The following is a 25,848-nucleotide window of genomic DNA, read 5'->3' as shown; positions in this document are numbered from 1 at the left end:
TCTCACCTTTGTGAGCTGCACATTAACAAGGGATTCCACAAAGTGTCATTGTCAAACAAAAGCATTTCATCAGGGTTAAGTGTGTCAAATTACAACACTATGACAAAGACTAAGGTGTGTAACTTTTATTGTTATGAAATTGTTATGAAGCACCTTTTAGAGTTCAAGTATTCTTTTGCTGTATTCAAACTCCTGACTGATCCATTTTACTTCTGAGTCACTCTATCCCTGTTAAAATTTGAGAAGAATTAAATGGTTTGTCAGTATATTCCAGCAATTTCAGAGAGAGGTATAACAGCTTAGCAAGATTTTGATCATTTTAGTTAAGAGAAAATGAAGTAATAGTTTTCAAGAGAATCAAGAAAACACCTGAACTGAAGGGGCACAAATGTCCTGGATGGGAGATTTGTTTGTGTGGTTCTGGAGGCACGAGGGTAGGAATCAGAGCTACATATCTAAGATGGGGGCAGTTGCAGATGGGGCAGTGACAGGATGTAGTGAATCTATTGGGAAAGTTTCTCATGCAATGAAACAAAGGGATTGATTAAAGTGTGTCTGCTTTAATGCAAGGAGTGTCAGAAATCAGAGTGACGAACTTAGAGCATGGATCAGTACTTGGGATATGATGTTGTGGCCATAACAGAGGCGTGGGTCTCACAGGGGCAGGAATGGTTGCTTAATGTTAGAACATAGAACATAGAACATAGAAAAATACAGCGCAGTACAGGCTCTTTGGCCCTCGAGGTTGCACCGATCCAAGCCCACCTAACCTACACTAGCCCACTATCCTCCATATGCCTATCCAATGCCCATTTAAATGCCCATAAAGAGGGAGAGTCCACCACTGCTACTGGCAGGGCATTCCATGAACTCATGACTCGCTGAGTAAAGAATCTACCCCTAACATCTGTCCTATACCTACCACCCCTTAATTTAAAGCTATGCCCCCTCGTAATTGCTGACTCCATACGTGGAAAAAGGTTCTCATGGTCAACCCTATCTAAACCCCTAATCATCTTTTACACCTCTACCAAGTCACCCCTAAACCTTATTTTCTCCAATGAAAACAGCCCCAAGTGCCTCAGCCTTTCCTCATACGATCTTCCTACCATACCAGGCAACATCCTGGTAAACCTCCTCTGCACCCTTTCCAGTGCCTCCACATCCTTCCTATAGTATGGCGATCAAAACTGCACACAATACTCCAGAAGCAGCCGCACCAGAGTCTTATACAACTGCAATATGACCTCAGGACTCCGGAACTCAATTCCTCTACCAATAAAAGCCAGTATGCCATATGCCTTCTTCACAGCACTATTTACCTGGGTGGCAACTTTCAGAGATCTGTGTACATGGACACCAAGATCCCTCTGCTCATCCACACTACCAAGTATCCGACCATTAGCCCAGTACCCCATCTTCTTGTTACTCTTACCAAAGTGAATCACCTCACACTTACCTACATTGAACTCCATTTGCCACCTTTCTGCCCAGCTCTGCAGCTTATCTATATCCCGCTATAACCTGACACATCCTTCCTCACTGTCAACAACTCCACCGACTTTTGTATCATCCGCAAACTTGCTCACCCAACCTTCTAGCCCCTCCTCCAGGTCATTTATAAAAATGACAAACAGCAATGGTCCCAAAACAGATCCTTGCGGAACACCGCTAGTAACTGCACTCAAAGATGAACCTTTACCATCAGCTACTACCCTCTGACTTCTTCTAGCCAGCCAATTCCTAATCCAAACTCCAACTCACCCTCAATGCCATACCTCCGTATTTTTTGCAGTAGCCTACCATGGGGAACCTTATCAAACGCCTTACTAAAATCCACATCTACTGCTTTACCCTCGTCCACCTCCTTAGTCACTTTCTTAAAGAATTCAATAAGGTTTGTGAGGCACGATCTGCCCTTCACAAAACCATGCTGACTATCCTTGATCACATTATTCCTATCCAGATGTTCATAAATCCTAGCCCTTACAATTCTCTCTAAGACTTTGCCCACAACAGAAGTGAGACTCACCGGCCTATAGTTACCAGGGTTATCTCTACTCCCCTTCTTGAACAAGGGAACCAGATTTGCTATCCTCCAGTCTTCTGGTACTATTTCTGTAGACAACGAGGACATAAAAATCAAGGCCAATGGCTCTGCAATCTCCTCCCTTGCTTCCCAGAGAATCCTAGGATAAATGCCATCAGGCCCAGGGGACTTATCTATTTTCACCCTTTCCAGAATTTCCAACACCTCTTCCCTACATACCTCAAAGCCGTCCATTTTAGTTAATTGTGACTCAGTATTCACATCGGCAACAATGTCCTGTTCCTGAGTGAATACTGACAAAGAGTATTCATTCAGTGTCTCCCCAATCTCTTCAGCCACACACAACTTCCCGCTACAATCCTTGACTGGACCTATTCCTACCCTAGTCATTCTTTTATTCCTGACATACCTATAGAAAGCCTTAGGGTTTTCCCTAATCCTACTAACTAAGGACTTTTCATGTCCCCTCTTTGCTGTTCCGGAGTTTAGAACATTTTAAAAGAACAGGGAGGGTGGAAAAAGAGGAGGGGGTGTAGCATTGCTAATCAGACAGTGCATCACCGCTACGGAAACGAAGGTAGTTAAGGAAGGTTTGTCTACTGAGTCAGTATGGGTGGAAGTTAGGAACAGTAAGGGAACAGCTCCCTCATTAGGGGTTTCTACAGACCCCCTAATAGCAGTAGAGAGATTGAAGAACTCATAAGCGGGCAGATTTTGGAAAAATCCAGATGTAGCAGGTTTGTTGTTATGAGTGATTTCAACTTTCCCAATATTGACTGGAACCTCCTTATGCAGATGGTTTGGATGGAGCCGTTTTTGTCAGGTGCGTTCAGGAGTTTGTCAGTATGTAGACAGACTGGCGAAGAGAGAGGCCATTTTGGATTTCGTGCTCGGCAATGAGCCAGATTGGTGGGAAAACACTTTGGTGACAGTGATCACAACTGCCTCACATTTACCGTAGCCTTGGAGAGGGAAAGGAGCAGTTATTGAGGGAAGATATTTAATTGGGGAAAAGGAAATTATGATGTTAACGGACAAGCGTTGGGAAGTACAGTCTGGGACCAATTGTTCCACAGGAAGGGCACAGCAGACATGTGGAGACTGTTTAAGGAGCAGTTGTTGTGATTGACGCATAATTTTGCTCCTCTGAGGCAGGCAAGAAGGAGTAAGATTAAGGAACCTTGGATAACGAGAACAGAGCAGCTTCTCATCAAAAGGAAGAAGGCAGCTTACGTAAGGTGGAGGATGCAAGGATCTAGCACAGCTTTAGAGGATTACAGGCTTGCTAGAAAGGAGCTCAGAAATGGACTGAGGAGAGCCAGGAGGGGTATAAAAAAGACTTGGCAAGAAGGATTAGGGAGAACCTAAAGGCATTTTACTCATACGTGAGGAATAAAAGAATGCTCAGGAAGAAGGTAGGGCCGATCAGGGATAGCGTAGGGAACTTGTGCGTGGAGTCTGAGCAGATAGGGAAGCCCTAAATGAGTTTTTTGCTTCAGTTTTCAGTAAGGAAAGGGATCTTGTTGTGAATGAGAACTTTGAGGAGCTGGGATACAGTCTTGACCAGATCATGATTGATGCAGTTGATGTGCTGGAAATTTTGGAAAACATTAAGATTAATAAGTCCCCAGGGCCAGACCAGATTTATCCTAGGCTGCTCTAGGAAGCGAGAAAGGAGGTAGTTAAGCCGCTGGTAAAGATCTTTGCCTCCTCACTCTCCACGGGAGTTGTACTGCAGGATCGGAAGGAGGCGAATGTTGTTCCTCTTTTCAAGAAGGGTAATAGGGAAATCCCTGGCAAATGCAGACCAGTCAGTCTTACGTCTGTGGACAGCAAAGTTTTGGAAAGAATTCTGAGGGACAGGATTTATGAGTATTTGGCAAAGCATAGCATGATTAAAAGCAGTTAGCATGGCTTTGTGAGGGGCAAGTCATGCCTCACAAATCTTATTGAGTTCTCTGAAGAGGTGACAAGACAGGTCGACGAAGGTCGAGTAGTGGATGTGGTGCATATGGACTTCAGCAAGGCATTTGATAAGGTTCCCCATGGTAGGCTCATTAATGAAGTCAGGAAGTATGGGATACAGGGAGATTTGGTTATCTGGATTCAGAATTAGTTGGCTGACAGAAGGCAGAGAGTGGTTGTAGATGGAAAGTTCTGCCTGGAGGTCAGTGTTGAGTGGGGTCCGGCAGGGTTCTGTTCTTGGCCTCTGCTCTTTGTAGTGTTTATAAATGACTTGGATGAGGAGGTTGAGGGGTGGGTTAGTAAATATGCAGATGACACAAAAGTTGGAGGTGTCATTGATAGTATCGAGGGCTATTGCAGGCTGCAGCATGACATAGACAGGATGCAGAGCTGGGCTGAGAAATGGCAAATGGAGTTCAACCTGGATAAATGTGAAGTGATGCATTTTGGAAGGTTGAACTCGAATGCTGAATATAGGATTAATGACAGGATTCTTGGCAGTGTGGAGGAACAGAGAGATCTTGGTGTTCAAGTACATAGATCCCTCAAAGTTGCCACCCAAGTGGATAGGGTTGTTAAGAAAGCATATGGTGTTTTGGTTTTCATTAACAGGGGGATCGAGCTTAAGAGCCACGAGGCTTTGCTGCAGCTCTACAAGTCCCAAGTGAGACCACACTTGGAATATTGTGTCCAGTTCTGGTCGCCCTACTATAGGAAATATACAGAGACTTTGGAAAGGGTGCAAAGGTTTACCAGGATGCTGCCTGGACTGGAGGGCTTGTCTTATGAGGAGAGGTTGACTAAGTTCAGACTTTTCTTTCTGGAGAGAAGGAGGAAGAGAGGTGACCTGATCGAGGTATACAAGATAATGAGAGGAATGGATAGAGTCAATAGCTAGAGACTTTTCCCCAGGGCAGGATTGACTGATACGAGGGGTCATAGTTTTAAGATTTTAGGAGGACGGTTCTTTATGCAGGGAGTTGAGAAAGCATGGAATGCGTTGCCAGCGATTGTGGTGGAAGCAGAGTCATTAGGGACATTTAAGCAACTGCTGGACATACACATGGATAGCAGTGAGTTGAGGGGTGCGTAGGTTAAGTTATTTTATTTTACATTAGGATTAATCCTTGGCACAACATCATAGGCCAAAGGGCCTGTTCTGTGCTGTACTTTTCTATGTTCTATGTTCTAATTGCATATTGGTACAGTGGGAATGGAAGAAAGCAATTTTATTCCAATGTGGTTAAAGATATGCAATTATGCTTTAGCTTTGAGAATTGGGAATGGTAATGAAGTAATTATGGTACTGGACTAGGAGTCCAGAAGCTTAGTTGTACAATCCAGAGCACATGAGATTAAATTCCACCTGAGAGTTTGGGAACTTGAATTTAGCTTTAAAAGAATTCTGAAAATAATAAGATGAGATCAGTCAATATGACCACAAAACTGTCAGATTGGTGTAAAACTCCCATTGCTTCACTAGTCTCTTGTTGGGAAGTAAATCTGCTGTCCTTTCCCAGCTTAGTTTTTTTAAGTAACTCAATTCCCACACTAAACATAGTTGGCTCTTAACTGCCCTGTCAAGGGGGTGAATATTATACTCAGTTATATCACAGTTGAAAAGTGTGGTGCTGGAAAAGCACAGCAGGTCAGGCAGCATCCGAGGAGCAGGTGAGTCGATGTTTCAGGCATCAGGAATGAGGCTTGTGGGCCGGGAGCTGAGACATAAATGGGAGGGGAGGGGGGTGGGGTTGGGGGGGAAGGTTGCTGGGAATGCGGTAGGTAGATGAAGGTGGGGTGAAAATGATAGGTCGGAGAGGAGGGTGGAGCAGATAGATGGGAAGGAAGATGGACAGGTAGGACCGTTCAAGAGGACAGTGCCGAGGTGAGAGGTTGGGACTGGGATAAGATGGAGAGAGGGGAAGTGGGGAAACTAGTGAAAGTCACAATGATCCCTATAGGTTGGAGGGTCCCAAGATGGAAGATGAGGTGTTCTTCCTCCAGGCGTCAGGTGGTTCGGGTTTGGCGATGGAAGAAGCCTAGGATCTGTATATCCTTGGCGGAGTGGGAGGGGGAGTTAGAGTGTTCGGCCAAGGGGTAGTGAGGTTGTTTAGTGTGTGTCCCTGAGATGTTCTTTGAACCAATCAGCAAGTTGATGTCCTGCCTCCCCAATGTACAGGAAACCACATCGGGAGCAATGGATTCAGTAGATGGCGTGTGTGGAAGTGCAGGTAAATCTCTGTCAGTTGTCCGCCTTGGGAACCTCCAACCACACAGGATCGATGTGGATTTCACCAGATTCCCCATTTCCCCTCCCCTCACTTTATCCCAGTCCCAACCTCCCAACTCAGCACCGCCCTCTTGAATTGTCCTATCTGTCCATCTTCCTTCCCACCTATCTGCCATACCCTCCTCTCTGACCTATCATTTTCACCCCTACCTTCATCTACCAATGCATTCTCAGCTACCTTCACCCAGCCCCACCCCCTTCCATTTATCTCTCTACCCACTTAGCCCACAAGCTTATGCCTGAAACGTCAACTCTCCTGCTCCTCGGATGCTGCCTGACCGGCTGTGCTTTTCCAGCACCACACTTTTCAACTCTGATGTCCAGCCTCTGCGTTATGTCAGACTAATTAGGAACTGGCAATAAATGCTGATGGCATTCGCAGAGTGAATTTAAATTTTAATCTTTGGAGATATGCCATTAACACTGATATTTAATGAATTAAGTTTGCAATTTGGCAATGAGGCAGAATCAAAGTGAACACATGCAAGATGGAATTTATGAAGTTACATCAGCTGTTACTCCACATGAGGCTGTCATAAATATTGTTCATTTTTGAACTAGAACTAGAACAAATTCAATGCAAGATAAATCACTAAAGTTAATCAATTTTATTTCAGACACAATATAATTTTTAAAAACTCTTTGTTATAATTATCAAGCCTAATTGAAAAATTTCCTCATTTTGGTTATGGTCTTTTGTTGCAATATTTATCGCTCCTCAAATGAACACCGTGCGGGCAGATAGGAAGATAACTGTTTCCAAGCTCAGACATTGCGATATATAAAAAGAGCAAAGGAAGAACAAAGAACATTACAGCATAGGCACAGGCCCTTGGCCCTCCAAGCCTGCACTGATCTATATCCTGTATCTCAACCTGCTGCCTATTTTCTGAGGATCTGTATCCCTTTGCTCCCTGCCCATTCATGTAACTGTCTAGATACATCTTGAATGAACCTATCGTTCCCGCCTCTACCACCACCGCTGGCAACACATTCCAGACACCCACCACCCTCTGTGTAAAGAACTTTCAAAGTATATCTCGTCTAAACTTTTCTCCTCTCACTTTGAACTCATGATCCCTAGTAATTGATCTCATGACCCCTAGTAATTGCCTCCACTTTGGGAAAAACTTTCTTGCTATCCATCCTGTCCACACCCCCATGATTTTGTATGCCTCAATCAGGACCCCCCAACCTTCTTCTTTCAAATGAAAATAATCCTAATCTACTCAACCTCTCCTCATAGCTAGCCCCCTCCATACCAGGCAACATCCTGGTGAACCTCCTCTGCACCCTCTCCAAAGCATCCACATCCTTTTGGTAATTTGGCGACCAGAACTGTACGCAGAATTCCAAATGTAACCAAACCAAAGTCTTAACATGACCTGTCAACTCTTGTACTCAATACACTGTCCGATGAAGGAAAGCATGATGTATGCCTTCTTGACGACTCTACTGACCTGCATTGCCACCTTCAGGGAACAATGGACCTGAACACTCAGATCTCTCTGCACATAAAGTTTCCTCAGGACTTTTCCATTTACTGTATAGCTCGCTCTGGAATTGCATCTTTCAAAACGCATCACCTCACATTCGTTCGGATTGAACTCCATCTGCTATTTCTCTGCCCAACTCTCCAATCTATCTATATTCTGCTGTATTCTCTGACAATCCCCTTCACTATCTGCTTCTTCACTAATCTTAGTGTCATCTGCAAACTTGCTATTGAGGCAATCTACAACTTCCTCCAAATCATTTAAGTATATCACAAACAACTATGGTCCCGATTTGGAAATGGAGGTGTTGGACTGGGGTGCACAAAGTTAAAAATCACACAACACCAGGTTATATTCCAACAGGTTTAATTGGAAGTACTAGCTTTCCGAGCGCTGCTCCTTCATCAGGTGATTGTGGGGAATAAGGTTGTAAGACACAGAATTTATAGCAAAAGTTCACAGTGTGATGTAACTGAAATGATATATTGAAAAAGACCTGGATTGTTTGTTAAGTCTCTCATCTTTTAGAATGACCATTTTGGCTTCAGTTCTTATGCCCGAAGGGCTTATGCCCAAAACGTCGATTCTCCTGCTCCTCGGATGCTGCCTGGCCTGTTGTGTTTTTCCAGCACCACATTTTTCAACTCTGGTCTCCAGCATCTGCAGTCCTCACTTTCTTCAGTTCTTTCATTTATAAATTGCAAAACCTTTTTTATAAGTTACATTCTCAAGTGAACTTTAACAATTGGTGTCATGTCGGCCCAGATAATGTATTGAAGGCGTTAGCTTCCCTGTGTGAGGCTGTCTGTGGCATAATGGTCAGACTAATTCTAAACTAAAAAATGGATTTACAGAAGCTTACATGGATTCATGCAGTTTTTGAGTGAAGAAAAATGTAATTCTGCATTACTGATGAACTTAGAGCATGGATCAGTACCTGGTGCTATGATGTTGTGGCCATAACAGAGACATAGGTTTCTCAGGGGCAGGAATGTTTGCTGGATGTTCCAGGGTTTAGAGCATTTAAAAATAATAGGGAGGGAGGAAAAAGAGGAGGGGGTGTAGCACTACTAATCAGAGAGGGTATCACAGCTACAGAAGCTTCCATTGTCGAGGAAGATCTGCCTACCAAGTCAGTATGGGTGGAAATTAGGAACAGCAAGGGAGTAGTCACTTCGTTAGGGGTTTACTACAGGCCCCTCAATAGCAGCAGGGAGATGGAAGAAAGCATAGGTCGGCAGATTTTGGAAAAGTGTGGACGTAGTAGGGTTGTTGTCATGGGTGACTTTAACTTTCCCAATATTGATTGGAACCTCCTTCGAGCAGAAGATTTGAATGGAGCTGTTTTTGTAAGGTGTGTTCAGGAGGGTTTTCTAACTCAGCACATTGACAGGCTGATGAGGGGAGAGGCCATTCTAGACTTGGTGCTCGGAAACGAGCCGGGGCAGGTATCAGATCTTGTGGTGGGAGAGCACTTTGGTGATAGTGACCACGACTGCCTCACATTCTACATAGCTATGGAGAAGGAGAGGATTAGGCAAAATGGGAGGGTATTTAATTGGGGAAGAGGAAACTATGATGTGATTAGACATGAGTTAGGAAGCATGGACTGGGAGCAATTGTTCCATGGTAAAGGCACTATAGACATGTGGAGACTGTTTAAGGAACAGTTGTTGCGAGTGATGAATAAATATGTCCCTCTAAGACAGGCACGAAGGGGTAAGATAAAGGAACGTTGGATGACGAGAGCAGTGGAGCTTCTCGTCAAAAGGAAGAAGGTAGCTTACATAAGGTGGAGGAAGCTAGGGTCAAGCTCAGCTCTAGAGGATTACAGGCAGGTGAGGAAGGAGCTCAAAAATGGTCTAAGGAGAGCCAGGAGGGGGCACGAGAAAGACTTGGCAGAACGGATTAGGGAGAACACAAAGGCATTTTACACTTATGTGAGGAATAAGAGAATGGTCAAAAAAAGAGTAGGGCCGATCAGGGATAGCATAGGGAACTTGTGTGTGGAGTCTGAGGAGGTAGGGGAAGCCCTAAATGAGTTTTTTGCTTCGTCTTTACGAAAGAAACAAACTTTGTAGTGAATGAAACCTTTGAAGAGCAGGTGTGCATGCTGGAATGGATAGAGATAGAGGAAGTTGATGTGCTGAAAATTTTGTCAAACATTAAGATTGACAAGTCGCCAGGCCCGGACCAGATTTGTCCTCGGCTGCTTTGGGAAACGAGAAATGCGATTGCTTCGCCACTTGCGAAGATCTTTGCATCCTCGCTCTCCACTGGAGTCGTACCTGAGGACTGGAGAGAGGCAAATGTAATTCCTCTTTTCCAGAAAGGAAATAGGGAAATCTCCGGCAATTACAGACCAGTAAGTGTCACGTCTGTCGTCTGCAAGGTGTTAGAAAGGATTCTGAGGGATAGGATTTATGACCAGCTGGAAGAGCATGGCTTGATTACATGCAGTCAACACGGCTTTGTGAGGGGCAGGTCATGCCTCACAAACCTTATCGACTTCTTTGAGGATGTGACTAGAAAAGTTGATGAGGGTCAAGCTGTGGATGTGGTGTATATGGACTTCAGCAAGGCATTTGATAAGGTTCTCCATGGTAGGCTCATTCAGAAAGTTGGGAGGAATGGGATACAGGGGAACTTAGCTGTCTGGATACAGAATTGGCTGGCCAACAGAAGACAGCGAGTGGTAGTAGAAGGAAAATATTCTGCCTGGAAGTCAGCGATGAGTGGTGTTCCACAGGGCTCTGTCCTTGGCCTCTACTGTTTGTAATTTTTATTAATGACTTGGATGAGGGGATTGAAGGATGGGTCAGCAAGTTTGCAGATGACACAAAGTTTGGAGGTGTTGTTGACAGTATAGGGGGCTGTTGTAGGCTGCAGCAGGACATTGACAGGATGCAGAGATGGGCTGAGAGGTGGCAGATGGAGTTCAATCTGGATAAATGCGAGGTGATGCATTTTGGAAGGTCGAATTTGAAAGCTGAGTATAGGATTAAGGATAGGATTCTTGGCAGTGTGGAGGAACAGAGAGATCTTGGTGTGCAGGTACATAGATCCCTTAAAATGGCCACCCAAGTGGACAGGGTTGTTAAGAAAGCATATGGTGTTTTGGCTTTCATTAACAGGGGGATTGAGTTTAAGAGTCGTGAGATCTTGTTGCAGCTCTATAAAACTTTGGTTAGACCGCACTTGGAATACTGTGTCCAGTTTTGGTCGCCCTATTACAGGAAAGATGTGGATGCTTTGGAGAGGGTTCAGAGGAGGTTTACCAGGATGCTGCCTGGACTGGAGGGCTTATCTTATGAAGAGAGGTTGACTGAGCTTGGACTTTTTTCGTTGGAGAAAAGGAGGAGGAGAGGGGACCTAATTGAGGTATACAAGATAATGAGAAGCATAGATAGAGTCGATAGCCAGAGACTATTTCCCAGGGCAGAAATGACTAACATGAGGGGTCATAGTTTTAAGCTGGTTGGAGGAAAGTATAGAGGGGATGTCAGAGGCGGGTTCTTTACACAAACAGTTGTGAGAGCATGGAATGCATTGCCAGCAGCAATTGTGGAAGCAAGGTCATTTGGGACATTTAAGAGACTGCTGGACATGCATATGGTCACAGAAATTTGAGGGTGCATACATGTGGATCAATGGTCGGCACAACATCGTGGGCTGAAGGGCCTGGTCTGTGCTGTACTGTTCTATGTTCTATGTCATGGTCCCTTTTAGCCCTCTTAATTCCTCATTTCAGATTGGTCCTACATTCCTGATATTCTTCCAAAGCTTCACCTCTTTTCAGTTGCCTGGACTATGCTTCCTTTTTCCTCTTAGCTAGTCTCACAATTTCACCTGTCATCCATGGTTCCCATATCTTGCCATTTCTATCCCTCATTTTCATAGGAACATATCTCTCCTGCATTCTAATAAACCTCTCTTTAAAAGTCTCCCACGTACTGAAATGGATTTCCTTTCAAACAGCTGCTCCCAATCTACATTCCCCAACTCCTGCTGAATTTTGGTAGAGTTGGCCTTCCCCCAATTTATCACTCTTCCTTTAAGACCACGCTCATCTTTGTCCATGAGTATTCTAAAACTTATGAAATTGTGATCATTATTCCTAAAGTAATCCCCTACTGAAACTTCAACCACTTGGCCGGGCTCATTTCTTAATACCAGGTGCAGTATGGCCCCTTCCTGAGTTGGACTACTTACATACTGCTCTAGAAAACCCTGCTGGATGCTCCTTACAAATTCTATTCCATCCAGACCTCAAACATTAAATGAACCCTAGTCAATGTTGGAAAAATTAAAATCTCCTTTCACCACCAACCTGTTGCTCCTACATCTTTCTATGATCTCTCTACATATTTGTACTTCTATTTCATGTTTGCTATTCGGAGGCCTGTAGCACAATCCCAAAATTGTTACTGTACCCTTCTTATTTCTGAGCTCTGCCCATGTTGCCTCACTGCTCGAGTCTTCCATAGTGCCCTCTTTCAGCACAACTGTGATATCCTCTCTAATGCAACACCTGCTCCATGCCTACTCTTCCCCTTAGTCACACTGTCTTCATTATCTAGTTCCTTACAGGCTTTAGTTACTACCTCCTTCCTGCCCACTAACTTCCTCATGTGGTTCCCATCCACCTGCCACATTAAGTTTAAATCCTCCCCAACAGCATTAGCAAAAGCATCCCCAAGGACATATATATCCCTTTCTCTAATATCTCTGTAAAGTGTCCTTTCTTGTTAAGAAAAGAATTAGGAAATTTTAGAAGAAAAACTGGCTTTACATTTTTGCCTGAATATTAAATGCCACAGATATCATTTGGGAATAAAGAACTAGATTTTCAATAAAGATTAACTATATCCCAAATTTTCATTATGAGAATCTCTTTCTCATGCCAGAATAGCAGAAGTGGCAAAGATCTGGCTTTAGAATGACACTTCCCATTTTTATGGAGATGGACTGTGTTTCAGTCATCCATGTTTCACAGCACATGCTGGCCATTTGAATCATTAGATGCCTCAGATGAAGTGGAATGTTGGTAGCTTTGGCATATGAAATCCAAAGTGTGTTGCTTAGGCCTGGTAAGAACAGACTGAACTTAATGGATTTGTTCAGATAGCCAGAGTAGTCCTTGAAAGGGAAGGTATTCCATTGGATCTGTCAAAAATGTCAAGAGATCCTGTCAAAGAGAGCTGTCGAGAAACTTGTCAATAGCACCTGACAAAGGGAGCTGTCAAGCTGTGAAAGAATTTAGAAGCTTTGCCTTTAACATATCTGGACTATTTTTATTTTCCTCTGTCCATTGATACAATCTTGAAGGCTTCCATTATTGGATTAGTTTTGCATGATTGACTTTACAACCATCCATTATCATAGTAGGGTACCTGCAATTTGTCCATTTGCCTGACATCTAAAAGACTGTTTGTTGTGGGACAATGCATTTCAATACTTGCTATTCTGTTCACTTGAATGAAAAGTTTGTTGTCATGTCCTTTATTTAACTAAGTGCGTGTAAATGTAGTAACAGAATAAGAATTTGTTTTCAATACATGAAGTCTCTGACAGAACTTCATTTTATCTTACCTCTGCATGGGTCTGAGGTCTGCCCATGCTAGATACTAGGAAAGTTGCAAGGTAGGTATGGGCAGAGGATAGTGGATGCAGAGCATAAGGTGGCATATTGGCTAGAAAGAATCCTGGAGTGGGCATAAAGAGGTTGGCATGAAGAGCATGAGGGTGCATAGGGTTAGCATGCACAGTGGTGTGAGGAATGAGGTCTACAGTAAATTGTTTTCTGTTATTACTGCTTTACTAAACTTCAGTAGAGTTCAGAGGTTACCTAGACAACCTGCCAGGGAAGCTCATTATTCCAGAATGAAACTCCAACCACCTGGGTCACTCTTTCTTGGAAAATTTGCTGAATATGTTCTCATCTTGAATGCAAAAATCTGAATCTATGTTTTATTTGCCTTAATTTGGACGGATGTAGAAAAATAACTTTGAAGATAGCAGATGCATTGGTTTTGATCTTCCAGACTTTTAGTTGTCAAGGATCAGAATGTGTCAAACATAAACAATTTTAAAACTGGAGTAAATGAGAAATAGTTATTGAAATGGGAGGCCAGTTGGCAGAAAACAGGAGTCAATTCTAGAATTTATTATTAGGATTATGGTAACAACAAGTTTAGGAAACTTCAGTGTGATTAAGTAATGTCAACACAAATTTATGAAAGAGAGATCATGTTTAACAAATCTGTTAAAACTTTTGATGCTGTAACAAGATGAGGGGAAACCAGCACATGAGTTTCAATTGTATTTCCAAATAGTTGGCATGAATTGAGAATTCGGAGTAGAACAAGAGTGGAAACAGAGAGCAGTAAATAATTGGATCATGTTCAGGTTGGATTCTGTAACTGGATGTAACTGCAGGGATCAGTAATTGGGGCTAAGCTATTTCCAATCGATATTAATAACTTAGATGCATGATCAAACAAATAAAAACAGAAAAAAACTCGATCTAAGATCAAGGGCTTTTGTGGCCTCTGCACCAGGTGAGGCAGTATTCAAGTCCCACCTGCTCCAGTAGTGGGTAGTAACATCTCTGAACAGGTCCATGAGGAAAACATAAATGTAAGACCAAGAAAAAAGAAATGTAGATCCAAGAACTAGGACTCTTGTGGCACAGTGATAATATCCTTACCTCTGAGCAAGATGACCTATTTTCAAATCTCATTTGCTCCGGAGGCGCATAGTAACATTCCTGAATAGACTGATTAGGAAAAATCAAGATGAGAGATTTCAGTGTGACAAACTGAGATTTGCTAATGATAGAGCTAGATGGGAATGTAGTCATTGTTCTTACCTAGATGGGAATGTAAGTGATCAAGACACTACGGAGGGATAGTTACAGATTGGGCTAGTAGGGAAGATCATGGATGGCTAAAATAAACACAGATCATGCTGGAGAAACTCAGCAGCTCTGGCAGCACTTGTGGAGAGAAAAGCAGAGTTAATGGTTCAAGTTACAGATGGGCGGCACGGTGGCACAGTGGTTAGCACTGCTGCCTCACAGCGCCAGAGACCCGGGTTCAATTCCCGACTCAGGCGACTGACTGTGTGGAGTTTGCACATTCTCCCCGTGTCTGCGTGGGTTTCCTCCGGGTGCTCCGGTTTCCTCCCACAGTCACAAAGATGTGCAGGTCAGGTGAATTGGCCATGCTAAATTGCCCGTCGTGTTAGGTTAAAGGGGTAAATGTAGGGGTATGGGTGGGTTGCGCTTCGGCGGGTCGGTATGGACTTGTTGGGCTGAAGGGCCTGTTTCCACACTGTAAGTAATCTAATCTAAAAAAAAAAGTCTGATATGAAGCTTCTTGAGAACTGAATGAAGTTGAATTTTTAAAATAATTTTGACAGAAGCTGGGTGGGTGGGTGAGCAGAACACATGGTGTGGAGACACAGTGCCAAAAACAAAGAGGTTGCAAATTGCAGTGAAAGAGAAATAGTGTTGCAAAATGGATGTAATTGAAGGTGGGAAAAGGAGACAGTGGGTCCACTCTGCTGAGACCAAAGTAACAAGACACAAAAACAATATAAGCCCTTGGTCAGGAGGGTCGTGGGGGCATGTAGAGAAAGGAGTAGATAGAATGTAAGAGAAATGAAGCATAGATATCATGCAGTCAGACTGTGAAGCTCTGAAGTTTTGGACTTCAATATTGAGTTCTGGAAGCTTTAAAGAGCTGCAAAGTGATTAATTAATCTGCATTTGGTCACACTAATAGAAAAAAGACTGCAATATGGTCAGAGAATGTAATAGATTGAAAGAAGTACAAATTAAATGGTGCTTCACTTGAAACTTGTGTTTGGAGCCTTGGACAGTGAGGAGGGAGGTGATACATGGGCAAATGTTGCAGCCCCCATGATTGCATAGGAAGGTGCTGGGGATGTGAGGAAGTGTTAGGAGCGATGAAGAGTGCTCACGGGGAACGGCAGATGAAACAATAAATGGAAAACAATGGCCTGAGTCATTGAGAAGTGGCAATCACTGTCAGATCACCTTTCAATTCCTGCTGCTGTCTGCCACTTTGGAGATCCATTCTAGATAATGTGGGGTCAGAAATCTTGGGCAGAAATGCAAACTGGACCCAAAATGTAACTGCTTCTTGATATGTAGATTACTGGGAGAAGACATACCCCATCCTTGTTTATGACAGGAGCTCCCCTATCTGGTAAATAAGTTAAATGTCCTAAAAGCTTGTTTGAAAAGCTGCAGAGAGTAGGTAAGTGTATTAGGGGTAGGGTGGGTAAAGACGATTGGGCTGAGGGCTAGTCAGGTCAGGTTAAAGGATGAATAGGGTATGCTGCAGAGATAGAGCCAAAAAGTGTGGCACTGGAAAATCATAGCAGGTCAGGCAGCATCTGAGGAGCAGGAGAGTCAACATTTTAGGCATAAACATAAATTCAAACTCCCTTAAAAGTACAGTACATGCCTTCAACTTTATAACATTATCAATCTGCAAATCCATCCGACACAGGTCAGTTGCAGTTGGTAAGAGCAAGAGGGGTTCCTGGCATCAGTTCTATGACAGAAAGAAAGCTGTACCTTGTAGCATTACTAACCAAAAGCTCCAGATTGCAACATGTATGAAAGAATGCATATTGTCACAGCAACTTTGAGTATTTGAATGACTTGTAACAGACCACTTCAGGGCTGAAGGCATTAATGTGTTTTGAAACTCTGTTAACCATTCATAATGAGGCCATCAGGCATCTGTATCAGCGAGAGTAGGCTGAATTGATCAGGCATCTGTGTTATCAGATTGCCTCGTTATGAATACTAAGACAAACCCCAAGATACACATTTGTCCTGTAAGAGGTCATTTACACAACTTGGCTAACTTTATTTAACTAACTGTTGTATCAGTTTGTAATAGGTTTATCTGTCACTGAAGTTGATTTTCAATACCTGTTTGTTTATTTTGACAATTTTAAGAAATCTCAAGTAGGATGCTGGTTTTGTTTTCAACAAGATTTTCACTGCCTGTGTTTGATTAATAGTTTTGTGTAAATATAAGAGGATAAAAAGGAATTTTGAACATCTGATTGCTTCCTATTTATTTCATGAGCATTTCAAAGACATGCCAGTGTTATTTTATGACTAGTTTACGCACAAAGTAAATTCTGAAAATGTGCTTCAAAGGCTTAGCAGATGTTAGGACACTAAACCAATGTGAAAATGAAGCCAAGTATTTATATTTGATTCTCCATACTATGGAAATACTTTATTCACAGGAGAAAGTAATCCAATGCATTTAGAGGATCAGTAGTTCCGTTGGCTGGATGGCTGGTTTTCAATGTTCACTGATGCTAGCAGCATGGATTCAATTCCCACCTTACTGAAGTTGTCGCAAAGAACTCTCTTTCTCAACCTTGCCCCTTACCTATGGCAGGTAACCCTTAGGTTAAAACCACCACAGTCTATCTCTCTCTAATGAGAGAGCAGCTCTATCGTCTATTTGGACTGAAGCAACTATACCTTTATCCTTGAATGCATTTAGTCCTTCCTTCAACAGTTCAAATCAATTTAATTATCACTTATCTTTTAAAGACAAAACCCTGTGATCAATCACTGCATTGAAAATATATAAAAGGCATTAAAAACCATTAAATTTTGACAGTTGTCATGAGAAAGTAATTTTAAATTTATTGGCAAACTGTTCATGACTCCAAAGGATGCTTCGGCCAAGGCTCACAAACTGATTAACTGGGCAGTGTCCAACAGGCTTCTGGGCAGGAAAACCTGGAGCAGACATTTATGTCGGGGACTGAAGTGTATGCTGGGTTGCAAAGTGCCACATTTCCCAAACGAGGAGAAATGGCAGGCAGTGGGAATCAGAAGGCAAGTATGAAAATGCAGACCAGCATTCCCCCTGCTTGTTCTTCAGTCTGTGTGCATGCAGGCATTGTGAAATGAAAATTCAACTCACAATCTCAGAATGAAGAGTCACCATTTCGCACTGAGAAGAGAACTGTGGGTCTCTGCAATTTTCAATCCACGAGATTGCGGATGCTGAGTTTTGAGTAAATTCAAATCAGAGGTTAATAGATTTTAGGGTATTTTGAAAACTCAAGGATATAAAGATAATATTGAAAGGTGGATTTGAAGCTGATCAGCCATGCTCTCGTTGAAAGGCAGAGCAGATTCAAAAGAACAAACTGTCTGTATGGTATCGCTCTCTTCTCAGTAATATTACAGACCAAAAAGCACAATTGGGTTCAAGGAAGGAGAGACCTGGCACCAATTTGATTCCACTGACGACATTTTTTTTGATTTTGGTGTTTAAATCCACTCCAACTATTCTTCCTACTGAGTGTTCAGTTTCAATTATCTCATCTATAAACCACTCTGCAGGTGTATTTCCAATGTTAAGTGTGCATCCTGTAAATGCAAGCTGTTAGAAATCCTTTCCCACCTGTGCATTAGCTGTCTGCGATTAACACAAAGCGCTGTTTGGTAGTCATGGGTTACGCAGACTTTGTGTTGACTGCATTTCATCTTCAGACATGGGTCTTTTGTTGGATCCAGGGCTAAGAAAAGAAAAACAAATAACAATTAAAGTTACATAAAATCATTCAGCGATTTTAATATACAATTCTTTGTTGGGGCTGTTTAACCCCTTGATAAAATCCTCTCCTTGGAACATGGTGTGACATCTCAGCCCCTGATAAACCAAATAACATCTTTGGAAGTGGTGAGAAAATTCTGTTTCCTAGGGTCCATGCTGACAGGCAATCTGTCTCTTGATGCAGAATTCGATAAACACATGGGAAAACAGTATTTTTTTTAGACAACACATGAAATGTGCATGGACTAAAATCAAGCTGTCTCTTAGGACCAAGATTCAAATTCATGAGATTGTGTTCTCTGTACCTTGTGCAATGGTCATTGAAACAATGTGACTTGGCTCTCAAGGAAAGAGAAGCTCACAAACTTTAATCTCTGCTTGCAGCACACTATGGAATGCAGCTGAACCTCAAAGGTAAAGCTCCCAATTATATTGGCACTCGTCAAATAGAAGCCTCGCAGATAGCTCAGGCACACTGACAGGATGACAGACAATTGTATCGCTTACGATTTCTGTATGGTGACATATCCAGAACCAGATAAACTATAAGGTTGCTTACAAATGAAGGACCTACACCTTGATTCATGTACCTGGAGACATATCTGGGACAGAGAAAATGGTGACAACACCTTTGGGCTAGCATGTGTCACTATGATGGCCAATGGCTTGACAACTGGTACCAATAAAGAAAGCAACCACTGGCGATGCCACCTGGTGACCAGTTCATATTGTTAGATAATTCCTCTACTGGATCAGTCTATTCAACCATCAGCAAAAGTGCGCTATATGAAGCTATCCCACGCCACAGGTTCAATTTGTTATACGTCCATGAACTTGTGCTCATGGAAGCCAATGATGATTCTTTAAGAATCGATTCTGTTGCAATAATGTGGCAATATTCTTTCAAGATGCTAATGGTATATTTGTTAGAATGAGTTGTCCATAATATATAGGTAAAAACAAGGACTGCAGATGCTGGAAACCAGAGTTTAGATTAGAGTGGTGCTGGAAAAGCACAGCAGGTCAGGCAGCATCCGAGGAGCAAGAAAATCGAAGTTTCGGGCAAAAGCCCTTCATCAGGCTCTATTCGGGCTTTTGCCCGAAACGTCGATTTTCCTGCTCCTCAGATGCTGCCTGACCTGCTGTGCTTTTCCAGCACCACTCTAATCTAAACTCTGTCCATAATATATGCACATTAAACTTTCAATTAAAAGTTTGAGCTGCTATTGAGACATGAATGTTGATGTGGTCAGTACACTACACTTTACATATCCTCACCATCTTACAAATCCACTGCTCCAGATCTCCCACAGTGAGTTTGGGAGTAGGGTCACTTAATTGCACAGTTGTGTGACAGCCTTTCTGCCTCCACCTGGATTAAGCCACCAATTGCTTGGCAATGCATGAGTGGCACAAGATGCAGCGGTTTCCTTAAGAGAAGTGATGCAGGGGACTCACTGATAACTTGGATCCCAGCATCACCTCCATGAGATTCTGCACACAGGGTTGATGTTAACGGAGGCAAGTTGCTCACCCACCAAATGAAAAGCCATACACTGTCTCTTTTAAAAGGCCTGTCAAATCAAAAGCAATTTGCAGGCCAGTAGTCGGCCTTCCCTTGTGATCAAGAATTGGGACAAGGGGGCAGGGGATGCCGAAATATTGTTAGGGACCAGCAATCTTCTGTACTCAGCAATGCCACCAGGAAGACAGTGAGTACTGCTAGCACTAGTGTTATGGACCAGACCAGAACCCATCAAAATATTTTAAGAAGGTAGCCTACACTCTAACTTTTTTTTACTATCTTATTTTAAAGGCAAATGTGAAGTGCAGTGTTCCAGATACAACTTGATTGGTCAAACTGCTTGGCGTTAAGCAAAACACAATTTATTCAAACACTATGGTTAATATACAGCACAAGAAAGAAGAACTTAGAATAATTTAACTCTATTGGAAAGCTTAACAGAATAATAGATATAGTAACTTTTACTAATTAACTGTTCCAATGTAGTAATATCCCAAAAACACACCTTTTAGCAAATTCAGCAAATACATTTTGTCTCACTTGCAATCCAGCGGCCTAGGAAGAGAACACTCAGGTATATTTTTGCTCATGAGATGAGGGTGTCGCTGGCCAGGCAGTATTTATTGCCCAACCCTAAATTGCCCAGAGGGCATTTAAGAGTCAACCAGATTGTTGTGGGTCTGGAGTGACACGTAGACCAGACCAGGTAAAGATGGAAGTTTCCTTCCCTAAAGGACATTAGTTAACCAGATGGGTTTTTCTGTCTATCGACTATGGATCCATGTCTATCATTAGACTTTTAATTCCAGATGTTTTTAAAATTGAATTTAAATTCCACTATATGATGCAGTGGGATTCAAACTCATGTCTCCAGAACATTAGCTGGATCTCTGGACTAACAGTCCAATAATAATTCCACCAGACCATTAGCTTTTGGCTGTAATTCAGAGAGGTAAAATTAACACCCACTTCAAGTCCACTACTGCAACTGCTGAAAGCTAACTAAAAATCCTTTATCTGTGAGAGTTTGGCCACACCCATTCAGGCTGCTTCTATTGTTCCAACTTTTAAAAATACTCCAAGGTCTCACAAGTTGTTTAACTTCTCATCCACTGCTTGCCACTCCTTCAATCTCTCTCTGAAACAAACCAGGACATAACAGACCTCTTAAAACCACAGCATTGCCACACTACACCCGCCCAAGGTCTCAGATTGAGCAGGGATCCAACAAACAGGCAAGTACTGATGGGAGGGGGATTATAGGGTAATGGTCATGGGGTAAGAGGATCCGTTTCCTGATGCTGGAGACTTCCTTAAATGTTGAATGAGCAGGCCTGATCTTGGCACAGCATGCCCATCATGGCTTTCTCAACATGAATAGCTCATGTATGAAGAAGAACTAAAATACATCAAAGTACATAAAGTAAAAAAGTTTATTCTTGATATTTTAAGTCACCGTACTATTTACTGCAGTTTGTTTGGCCTACCTATGATCCATTATTTTAGAAAGAGATTAGAAATTTATGAAATGTTCCTTGCCTGGGAAGCTTTGTTATATCCTGAATTCCAGTATCAATACAAATACTACCTTGGTAGGATCTGGAAATTTGATTTTGCTACATGTAGTTGACTGTCAAACTTATTTTAATTCTGAAACTATGGTGACAGTCTCAAGTTAATAGTTAAAGTTATAAATAAAAAGTAGGTTAGTAGGAAGGTGATGGCCTAGTAGTATTATTGCTGGATGATTAATCCATAGACACAGTAAAGTTCTGGGGACCTGGGTTTAAATCCCATCACAGAGGATGGAGGCATTTGAATTCAATGAAAAATATCTGGAATTATAAGTCTAATAATGACCACAAAACCATTGTCAATAATCTGGAAAACCCATCTGGTTCACTAATGTCTTTTAGGGAAGGAAACTGCTGTCCTTACATGGTCTGGTCTACAAGTGATTCTAGACCCACAGCAATGTGGTTGATTCATAACTGTCCTCTGGGCAATTTGGGATGGGCAATTACTGCTGGTCTAGCCAGCAATGCCCACATCCAGTGAGTGAATACATTTTTTAAAATCAATAATGAGGGAAATAGGAAGTATTTACCAGATTATTCTAACTTTTGGATATAAAAGATGTTACAACATGAAGACAGCCAGCCAAATCTAATCAGCCTCCTTGTCCCTGTATTCACAACCTAGTAAAATTAAATTACTCAATGGTCCTCAAAATTGTCCCAATTCTTCCTAACCAGACTTTTTGAATAACCAATACTAGACTTTGTGAATGACGGATACGAAACACCAAGCTTATAGCTTAAAACATGAATTAAAAATTTATTAATAATACAGTAGAACAGAGCCAAATTAAACAACAAGGTAATCTAATTAATGTCCATGATTTAAGCGCAATCTTCTTTGATTCTAGCACCCACTCACAAAAGGACAGCTCGACAAACAGACACAATTAGAGGATAGGAGTCGAGAGTGTGATGCAGGTCAGGCAGCATCCGAGGAGCAGGAAAATTGATTTTCAGACAAAAGCCCTTCATCAGGAATCATTAGGGGATAAGTCAAAAGAGAAAATAAATGAAATTACTGGTCAGTTCACTAAAGCAGTTTTCAGGATCTGTCGTCACACAGGCACGTAGGATTGTATCTTGCTTGGTTTCTGAAGATACCAGTCAATGTAAAGAGCTACCAGTAGGCTTAGAATAATATTCACTGAATTCTTATAACTAAGATTCTGTCCTCTGAACTTGCAACACGTTGATAATAGCAGGATAACCAGGGACTAATTAAACCTCTATCTTGTAACTTTGACATTCAGAATCTTTCTGATCAAAACAAAGTTCAAAACCAGTTCAAACTTTGGTTCCTCTGTTTCTTCTCAAAAGTTTTATTTGTTAGATTGATTAGCATCAATTTCCGACTTTGTCCAAACTAATATTCAAACATCTACCATCTGTTTAAATACAATACCTCACTGGAATTGAAATGTCCACAGAGCAGTTTGAACAATAAACGAAAATGCAATTAACTTTCTGGCCTGGCCTCACAAAAAACAACATCAGTTTGTTTATTCTCCTCTTTTTTTGGAACAAGCTGTTTCTCACAATTCAAACACCATCTTCAGCTCTTACCTCACAGTTCACAGCTCCAAACCAAAAAAAAAATTGATAATTGTAATATAATGAAATATAATCTCAGCATAAGGGAATGAAAACACTAAAGGATAAGAAGCCATTAATGGCGGAAGAGTGTTATGCTTCAGTAGATTCCCATGTCAACCTACTCAAGAAATGGAAACGAAGTATAATGTTAGTTGGAGTTGAGGATAAATGAAAAAGTGGAATTCTGAGGAGGTACTAAACATATTAATACAGAAAGAGAGAACGTAAAAAAACAAAGTGAGGAAGAATGAAAGAGAAAACAATGATGGGATTTTTCATATGGGGGATTCCTGCTCTACCATGTGAAGAGAAAGCAGGGTACCAGCTTCTGCTCCACAATCATTTCACATCTGGCAGCTGCTTATTTTGCCTAAGGGTGAGACTTACTTCAGCCCAATCAAGGAAGAAATTCCCAACGTAGCTGCAGGTCAATCAGAGGCCTTGAAGCTCTGTTGTTCCTGTAGTGCAAGATGACAGGCAGTGCTCTGAAGAGGAGCTAATAAAGGTCAGACTAAACACAACTCAAGGGAATTGGTGGGAGCAGGTTGGCAGGCTAAACAAATAGAGTGAATTGGCAAGAGACCAGGTTTACCTGTCTAGATGAAAGAGGGTTAAAAGTGGTGAATGACTCTGTGAGGTGCCTCCAATGGCAACTGAAGGCTCAGCAAATTGATTGGAATGGACATAATTAGTCAATGATGTATGAGAAGCATTGGAAAAAAGGTGATTTGGAATTTAGGACAATTCAAGTTGACAAAGAATTACCGAGCAAATATAAAATGAATATGCAGAACATCCAAATCGTATAGTTAAGCTAGTGTGGTTTGAGAGGAAATTCAATTAGTCACTGGCGAATTTTAACACAGGTTTATTGGTAGAGTATGTGATGGTGATGTTTAGATCCCATACACACCACCCCAAAACTCTGTCAAAGGCTTTAATACAGCCCCAAGTAAAAGTGAAGGGTCCATGAAAGTCATGAAAAACAGAATACCAGAAATGAGTAATGTGCACAGCAAAACCATCAGCAGAAGGGTCACTATTATATTTTCAAGCTAGGAATCATTTGCTGCTCACTTAACTCAATTTCAACAAAAGTAGCAATAAAGCATTTTGTTTCATAATCTTATACATTTACTGAGATGGGATGACAACACACAAAGACATAATTAAACATGATGGAAACATTGCCCACAATGATTTTTAACACTCATTTTCTTATGGAATTACAAGTTTGATTTTCTTGGCAGTTAATTTAAGTTCAACTGATATGGTAGCTGTGCCTCTATTACACCATTTAAAATGAAACAACCTGGTAGAGTTAAGCCAGTTTACACTCTATGGGATAGACCTTAACTCTGTGCACTAATGTGAAACAGGTCAGCAAGTCAGCAGCCCATTTCACACTTCTCTCGATTTTCCTTTTCAGTGAAATCTGCTTTGAAATATTGTGGGGTTTGCTGTCATGTAACATGCCATACTGCAAAAATGCGGCTACTTATATAGCATGCTCTCTGCATCTGAAATTTTCCACAATAAACTGAAATCACTTATAAGACAATAAAGGATACAAAGCTGACAGAAAAATGAACAGGCATTCAAGCTTTCATCATTTTCTGCATATTGCATATCATTGATAAGTTTAGCAAAAATAATTTTGAAAGACATATGCATACTTGAAATTTTCAAGTTCTGCCTTTGAAATACTGTAGGAGAAAAAAAAAACAAATTGCTCTGAGAACTGAATCCAGTTGAAATAATTGAAGTGGACAACAGGGTCTGAAAATCTTATTCAGGATTTTAAGTGGAAATTGCTTTGGAAATTTAAATTGATGTGTTCAGTTAATTTGTGTTTTTGCATTTCCATACTTGAGAGAAAATGAAAAACTCAATACTTCAAAAATGTGATTAGAAACCAATTTATTTTAGATGTTTTAAATTCTAATTTACCCACAATTCCAAATCTTACTTCCAAAGGTAAACCAATAGAAAAATATATCTTTCTGCCACACATTAATTTAATGTAAAGCCTAATCTTTGACACAGTATAGAATTGCAAACTCCTATATTACTTGTGAGCTTTAATCTTGTGCTATAATTATTATACAAATAAAGGAAAAAAAATTCACATTCATGTAAACTAACAGCATTTGGAAGTCTAATTGCTCTCTGATGTTCATGACACTGGCTAAAGATTATAGAAAATGTCATGGCTGAGAATATGGTGCTTCTACATTGCTTTCAGCTTTTAAAATTAGACATCAGAGATTTGGGATGTTGGCAGGGCTTTAATCTAATTAAAGGGTATACTTGAAGATAAGTTGAAAAGATCAAAGCAAAATTAATGATCAGAGATATATGTATTGAACAGGCAAACAATAATCAAACTTTAACAGGAGGGTAGAAAATATAACCAGAAAAGTTCAGAAGAAATTAGAGGCAGAATAGGTATTAATGGTAAGAAATCAAATCTTAATGCATTTAATTTGAATAAATACAGCATTTGTATTAAGATAGATGAGTTGACAACACAAACAGCAACAAATGCATATCACTTGGTAGCTATTATACAGATATTGTTTCAGGGTAATCCGGACTAGCAACTCAATATTTAAGAATATTCCAGAAGAATAGGCACAAATGAAAAGGAGGGGGGTAGGTTTGTTAATAAAGTATCAGTGTAGTGGCGAATAGTGATGTCAGGACATAAGATTTTGA

At 41.4% G+C, this 25,848-nt stretch overlaps 1 protein-coding gene across 4 annotated transcripts in view; it reads right to left on the bottom strand.

Annotated features, from left to right (window-relative positions):
* Positions 1 to 25,848, bottom strand: part of spock1 (SPARC (osteonectin), cwcv and kazal like domains proteoglycan 1) — a 531,503-nt gene that overhangs the window by 160,755 nt on the left and 344,900 nt on the right. For all 4 annotated transcript variants that reach the window (XM_087995313.1, XM_087995312.1, XM_087995314.1 and 1 more), the window contains one exon: positions 18,280 to 18,394. In XM_087995313.1, the coding sequence (XP_087851439.1) occupies positions 18,280 to 18,394 (115 nt within the window). The remainder of the gene's footprint in view (positions 1 to 18,279; positions 18,395 to 25,848) is intronic.

The sequence above is a fragment of the Chiloscyllium plagiosum genome, unplaced genomic scaffold, assembly GCF_037043375.1.
Source record: "Chiloscyllium plagiosum isolate Xiang-an unplaced genomic scaffold, Cpla_swu_hap1 HiC_scaffold_16, whole genome shotgun sequence".
Taxonomy (NCBI): Eukaryota; Metazoa; Chordata; class Chondrichthyes; order Orectolobiformes; family Hemiscylliidae; genus Chiloscyllium; species Chiloscyllium plagiosum.
The sequence above is the reverse complement of the archived record's forward strand: the minus strand, read 5'-3'. Positions and strand labels throughout refer to the sequence as shown.